Genomic DNA, 7,448 nt, shown 5'->3' with positions numbered 1-7,448 from the left:
AACGGTTGTATTTTCCACAAGCTCAAAACTGATTTCCTTACCTCCCACGCAGCCTCTTTTTGAAATGAACACATTTTTGTAATTTATAATTTAGCCTTGGTTAGGGGGCCAAACGGAGAAGATTGTCTTAGTTGGAGGGTTGAAGTGAGAACATAGTCTCACTTCCTCAATTATTAACTTAAGAGGAGAATGTAACTTTTAGTTAATAATCCATGAGATTGTATAGTTGATTTCTCAATAAAAACTTTGATTTGTATAATAAAACTAATTAAGAATATTACATTTAATATTCATCAACAAAAAGTAACATAACAGCATAGATCAAATATCTGATCTTAAATATACTTTCAACCTATCAACAATATTTATGGTTTGTTCATTACTTCCAAGAATGCCATGAAAAACAAATTATATCTTTCAAGTCTCTAAAACTATTATTCAAATATCTCATCTTAATCATTGAATTATCAGCAAAATTTGAGCCTGTCTTACATTCAATGAAGATCATTGAAATGATGATCTTAAATAGTTAACATTTCAGAAATGTATAGTTATAATAACATCATTAATCAAATCTCTTAAACTAACTTTCAACTTCTCTTTGATGAAGTTCAGAAAGAGCAGTAACACAAATAATTTTTTTTTCAACTTTACGATTTGTATTATATTTATAATAAAAGCTTTTACAGTTATCGAAATTCAAATATATTCTATTGTTTGGTATAAGTTTGTGTATGCAACTTCTTTCACTTGTCTGTAATGAAAAATCTTATAGTATTAATTTAACAAAAAATCTCTTTCTACGTTATTTAATTGTATCATTATATTTTTAAGTTAATTGAAATTACTATTTAAGAATATTTTTTTTTTAATCTCTAAATTTGTTCCTAGTTTTACTATATGGACTATGGACTTTGACAAAGTAAAACTATTTACTTATTAAAGTTTTAAAAAAAATAAAGAGATTTATATCAATTTATTTATTGATATAAATCTCTTCCGGTCCTATTTCTACCCCCTTTCGGGTTTAACAGCTACCACAAATTTTGTTGGTTTTTGGGAATTGCAGAAACGACCTTTCGTATCAGATTTTCGTGATACAGGCAAACATTCAAATTCAAAATTAACTTTATTCACAAACATAATTATTTGCAAGTGCACAAATATGTATCTTATTACAAATCTCTCAACATAGTTGTTTTGGGTTTGCATCGGTTTATATTTCTTGCACTTTTAACAATATTATGGACATAATTGCTGAAGTGTTTAGGATACTTAAGATTAAAATTTTAAAATGTGGTTGCATGATAACTATTTCTCTATTAGAGGGAAAAGCGTGGGAAAACCCTTTATTTTATCTAAAATGCATTAAAAGTATATTAGACCTCTAGGGCCTTATCAATTATTTATGTAGAAAAGGAGTGATTGTGTTGGATGGGAGAGGGTGATAGAGAGTATTTACATGTGGAAGAGAGAGAGAGGTTTTGGTATGGAAGTTTATGTACAGAGTTTGCATTCCATTGTCAAATGATTATGGAAGGGTTTACAACCATTTTTGGGCCAAAAGTGCAATAGTTCTATGATTTATGAGACATAATTCTGTTTGTTCTTCTATGGTTTTGGCTGCATCGAGTTTGTCACAGAATTCCCGCAGTTTTTTGCCGGCCTCCTTGTACCCTTCAGATCCGCGTATCTTCTGCCAGAAGTCACTTAATTCACTTTCAGAGTCCTTATTTTTGTATCGTTCCCTAGATCCTGTTGTATTATTCCTTAGATCCCATATGTTGACTTGTGAATGAGGTGCTTCTACGAAACTCTATCTGCTTTTATTGTATGCCAGCCTTTTGGGACCTGTAAGGGTCACCAACGTTTTTCCATGGATCGTTTTCTGCAGAGGGTTTTTTAATTTGGCGATGTACTTTGAACATTCTATATTGTTGGCCGGGTATGGTCTCCCGCAGTTTGCACATGTTGCGGGTATTTCGCACATTTGAGACATTTGACAATAGTCAAATGTAGTCTACAATTTGATGTTGCATGGCCCCATTTCTGGCACCTACGACAGAGTGTTATTTTTCTTTTTGATTGGTAGCGGCTCCATTTGATTGTTTCGAAGTTTATGTGCCGGACTTTCTTTGTAGATTCTTGAGGGTGATAGTATTCTCCAGGAGCACGAAGAATGGTCCCCATCTTCGAGACCTCTTTAGGGTTGATATTGTATCTCTCTTTCAGATCCTCTGCAACTTCTTCCGCTGACCAGTCCTCTGGGAAGTTCCACATGACAAAGGCATGGTTCTTCTCATTCTCCTTATAAAATTTTGTTTTGTTTTTAGAAGAGTGTTGTGATCTTCGATATAATTGTCTTTTTGTGGGGTCGGTTGTACGTAACCAGTACATCATTTTGTAGTATTTGTTTGCAGCTCTTAATGAACTGCTGTTGAGATCCATTGCGATCCTCCACAACGATGATTTCTTTGCTGGCTCGGTATCCATTTTTTCCATGGGTTTTTCATTTTCCTTCATATCGAATAGTAAGGCGTAGATATTTGATAAGGCAATTGGCTGGTTTTCAGCCTCAACTTCGCTCGCTAATCTCAATTGCATTTTACTTGATGGAGCCATTTCACAAAGCAATTTTCCCAGGTGGTAATCCATAGCCACACGGCTACGGCTGCCCTTGCTTATTAAAGTTACTTTGCACAAAGAAACAACAAATACATTCAATTTCATTAGCAATTTCTGGGACTACTGAAATTGTATTAAATTACAAATTATTCCTTCATATTATTTATTTATATTATAATTATTTTTGGTAACATTTAGTTGAATTCATTAATACATTAATATTAGTAAAATGTATTAATAGTTTGATGCTAGAAGCTATTACATAATACTATGCTCTCATATATAGATAAAAATGATGTAAACTATCTATTAAAAATAATTGATATATATTTCCTTGAGTCCAATCTCTATTTTATTTGATACAAATAAATATCTATATTTGATAACTTCTATTTTGTAATCAAATTTAGGTGTATTTGTGTTAAAAACATCAAATTTTTAGAATTAAGAGCATTTGTAGAATACATTAAAGACTCTTATTTTGTTCTATTATTATTGATATTTAAACCATAAAATAATTCTGTTTTTGTTTTAAAATTTAAATAAATTTCTTTAATTTCCGAAATCGTAATCACAATTTGAGTTTTTTTTTGGATTTTAACCGAGAAACCTATAGTTTTTTGTTGCTATTATAAGTGAGTCATATTTCTTGTAATTATTAAAAAGACTAATAATATTTGTTAATTAATCTGTTGTTTATTAGTATATAATTAATGTAAATATAAAACAGAACTGCAGAGTTTTACAATATTTTGTAAATGTAATTTTTTAGTAATAAATGATTGTGACAATTATTAGTAAAAACAATGTTACTCATTGAATGTGCTAAGCTGCAATTGGTTATCCATCGTCAGACGTGTAAAAAAAAATCAAAGCTGATAACCATGGGATTAACTATTGCAAACAATGAGTAGTAATGAGCAAATACATGAGAAACAGAAATCGTATTTTATCTTGATCAGATTAAGAAAATCCTATAATCCTCAATTAATTGTATTGCCTTTACAAATACAGGTGAATAACAAAAAAAAAATCTTCGTACGAGTTACATTATTATTATTAAGATATTTTTTTCCTCTCCAAACAAGATTTCCCGATGTGTACGAAATCATCGACAAACACTGCTGCATCACTCCAATTAAACTATTTATCGGCATCGAATCTTGATTCAAAGAACAACGATAATCTAATAATACTTAATAATAATGAGATAAGCGAACTCTTATCTTTCGGGTCCGTGTATCAAAAGGAAACGCGAGACATTGCGAAGTTTTATACACAAACTACGAATTCGCGAGAAAACTAAATTTCGTCCGACCGGTGAGAAGTTATGCGAATATCGTCGGTGATTTTGGGATGCTTGGCCCTCTCTTTGGGCCGGGCTCATCGCCAATACGTTGAAAATGGTAGAAACTGGAGAAATACCAAAAGTTTACGTATTTGATCGATCGGTTTTGCAGATATTCCAGAGCTGAGGTATCTGGATAAGAGCGTCAATCCTTGCGACGACTTCTACGCCTTCACTTGCGGTAAATTCAACGAAGTCCACCCAATTCCGGAAAATGCTTACAGCTGGGATCACTTCACCATCCTCCAAGACGACATCCACAATTTGGCTAAAAGTAAATCGTGCTTTATTCGAGAAGTGCAAAGTTTCTATCTCTGTGTTTATTTTTTTTAGCAATTTTGGAATCAAAACGCGACCCTGATGAGCCGACGGCTCTGAGGAAGTCCAAAGCGTTTTACTCGGCTTGCGTCAACGAAGAGTTCGAGGATCATCTGATATCGCCGATGAAAAAAGCTTTGGATTACTTAGGAGGTTGGCCAACTGCTTCTGAAGATTTCCAAGAGGAAAAATTATCGTGGTCGCAGATCGGCGATTTTGTCGCCGAATACGGTGTTCCGCTTTTCTTCGATTTCAACGTGATTCCATCGAACTTCAATAAAACAGGCAACGTCCTTTACGTAAGTGATCATAACAAGGACAGTGATTATTTAGTAAACGATGTTATTGAAAAGATTTCAAGAGATCCTCTAACAAATCCAGAGCCGAGCATCAGATGGCAAATGGAGTTTGACGAGTTGAGTTACTTGAAAGAGGAGAAAAGGACGAAACGCAGCAAATCAGAGAGAGGTCCTTTCTTGATCTTCCTAGATAAAATGGCGTTAATGTTGAAGGAGCACGGTAAAAGACACGAAGAGATTGTAGAAGACAACAGCGATACTTTTCTGTTTATGCGCGAAGTCATGAAACAAAGCGTAAGTCTCTTAGTATAACCAAAATATTTACAATAATTCAATAAATTTTAGGATAATCCAGTAAATCCCAACATTTCAACTATACCGAACGAAGCCACAATAAATCAACTTCAAAATTGGACCAATATCCATTTAGGCGCTGAAGGAGTAACAAATTCCTTTCGTTAATTATTTTCAGTACTTATAAATTAGAATTATTGCAGTTGGATTGGTTGGAATATTTTAATCATGCGTTCAAATATTCAGGAGTTAAGGTGACCGGAGACATGAAAATCTTCCAATCAAACGCAATGCCCATGATTCACGGCATGATCAACCTATACAACAACAGTCCAGCTAAAACAATCAAAAATTTCGTTGTTGCTAGGATTTTAACGTACATGGCTCCCGACAGTGGCTCCAGCGTACGGCAATTGTTCGAGGAATTCTACAAGAAGCAAGGATACACAGTTTACAACAGGTAATTAACAGTAAAATTAATAAATTACAATTATTGATTGCATTTTATTTGTAGGAAAGAATATTGTCTGAGGAAGACTTTAGGTTACCCATCCGATTTGGGTTTAAGCGTCGCAGTTACCTACGAATACCAGAAGTACCATTTCAACAACAACAAATTGCAAAACGTAAATCAATCAATTAAATTGGATTGTTCATGATTTCGTTTTGTTTGTTTTAGGCTTCAGATATGATTTCGGATTTGCAAGCGGCTTTCCAGGATATTCTGGATGAGGCCGAATGGATGGACGAGGCTTCAAGAGAAAAAGCTAAAGATAAGGCGAACAATATAATCACGCTTTTGGGATACCCGGATTACGCGTACCAAATTGATTTGCTCAACGAGCAGTACGAGAACTTGAGGGTTTGCTCTTGCGATCACTTTGGTAACTCTCAAAGATTGCGCGCTTTCGAGCAGGCCAACAACATGAAGCTTCTCGGATCGAAAAAAGATCGCGAAATGTAATTATTACATCATTAAAGTTTAAAGTTTAAAATTAATTGTATTGTTAATATAGATGGAATATGTCGCCGTTGACTGTGAACGCGTTTTACAACAGAGCCAACAACAGAATACGTGAGTTACCATTGATTTATTGATTGAGATTGATTATTTTTTTAATGTTTAGTGTTTCCGGTGAGCGTCCTCAATCCGGTCTTCTTCGCTGGTGAAATTAGGTGAGACGATTACGAAGATTATGATTGCTGATTCATATGATTATTTGCAGCGTTTTGGATTATGGGAGAATCGGAGCTGTGATCGGGCACGAGATCACGCACGGCTTCGATAACACCGGAAAACTTTACACCAACGAAGGTTCCATCGGTAATTGGTGGACGAAGGAAACGGAAAATGCTTTCAACGATAACGCTGAATGCTTCAAACAACAATACAACAGTTATTACATCCCGGAAATTGATAAATATGTAATGGGTTTAAAAGTTTAATATCTGTAGGTATTGAGTTTAGAGTTTCAGGTTGATGGGAATGAGAGTCTTAACGAAAACATTGCGGATAACGGTGGGCTAAGGGCGGCTTTCAAGGCTCTTCAGAAGCTTTCCAGAAGGGTGAATCCTTTGTTGTCGGTGAAGGATTACACGGCCGAGCAGCTGTTCTTCGTCGGATTCGGAACTGTAATTTTTTCTATTTGAGATTCACTTAAGAAACGTCCTCATTTATTTTTTAACTTATTATAGATGTGGTGCACCACTGAGACTGATTATTATTTGTCCAAGATGCACGGTACAGCTTACGCTCCGAGTAGGTACAGGGTCATGGGTTCGGTGTCCAACATGCCCGAATTCGCGGAGGCCTTCAATTGTCCCGTTGGGAGCAACATGAATGGCCAAGATAAGTGTCTCCTTTGGTGATAAGCTTCTGGGACACGCTAATCTCCTACGTACAGTTAGTCAATATTCGCTTCCTCCATTTGTAGCCAATTCGATTCAGAGAAAATATGTGTTTCGAGAACTTGCAATAATAAAAAAAATTATATATATAATATGAGTTTCGGCAGGTATTTTTGCGTTGATTCGGTGAGTGTTTTAGTACATTTTTTTTTTGAATAGTCTATAATGTATTTAATCTATTAAGTTCTAATCCTCTTTTATATCCAATAATTTAAGTTTATTACCTTTCATCTTAGTATGATCAGAATAAAACATTATCTATTAGCTCTTTGAAAAGCAACTATTTGCGCCTTTTACTAAATTCTATTGTGGTCTTATGTGTACTTGGATTTCAGTTTATTTTTTATACATAAAAAAAAGTTTTTAAATATATTACAAAACAAAAATACTATTTTCTTTTAGTTTACATCAAGAGTTATCATTCATGTAAGTAGAATTCAATTCAATTATTGATCAATATGAATTTAAGTAGTCTCAAAGATTCTTACTCTACTAAATAATATCCATTCTATTTGCATTATGTATTCATGAATTGGAAATTTGTACTTGTTAAACTTATATTTCTGTTTTGAAATCAAGAAAAGTAGCAATTTGAAGAAAATTTATGTAATCTAATATATTCTAATGTTTTTTGTATTTTGATATCTTAAAGTTAT

The 7,448-nt window shown here is 33.8% G+C and overlaps 1 protein-coding gene across 1 annotated transcript; it reads left to right on the top strand.

The window, feature by feature from the left end:
* The first annotated feature begins 3,934 nt into the window (after positions 1-3,934).
* On the top strand, positions 3,935-6,946 carry LOC108566372 (membrane metallo-endopeptidase-like 1). Its single transcript, XM_017926219.1, has 13 exons — positions 3,935-4,031; positions 4,086-4,247; positions 4,307-4,590; positions 4,645-4,884; positions 4,936-5,031; positions 5,088-5,344; positions 5,399-5,510; positions 5,564-5,844; positions 5,901-5,959; positions 6,012-6,060; positions 6,111-6,309; positions 6,361-6,516; positions 6,580-6,946. Exons 1-13 carry the CDS (start codon positions 3,956-3,958, stop codon positions 6,751-6,753), a joined length of 2,145 nt encoding a protein of 714 aa, XP_017781708.1. The 5' UTR covers positions 3,935-3,955; the 3' UTR covers positions 6,754-6,946.
* Positions 6,947-7,448: the final 502 nt, after the last annotated feature.

Source organism: Nicrophorus vespilloides, unplaced genomic scaffold (assembly GCF_001412225.1).
Source record: "Nicrophorus vespilloides isolate i.1.1-1 unplaced genomic scaffold, Nicve_v1.0, whole genome shotgun sequence".
Taxonomy (NCBI): domain Eukaryota; kingdom Metazoa; phylum Arthropoda; class Insecta; order Coleoptera; family Silphidae; genus Nicrophorus; species Nicrophorus vespilloides.
This window is presented reverse-complemented; position numbering and strand designations above follow the sequence as displayed.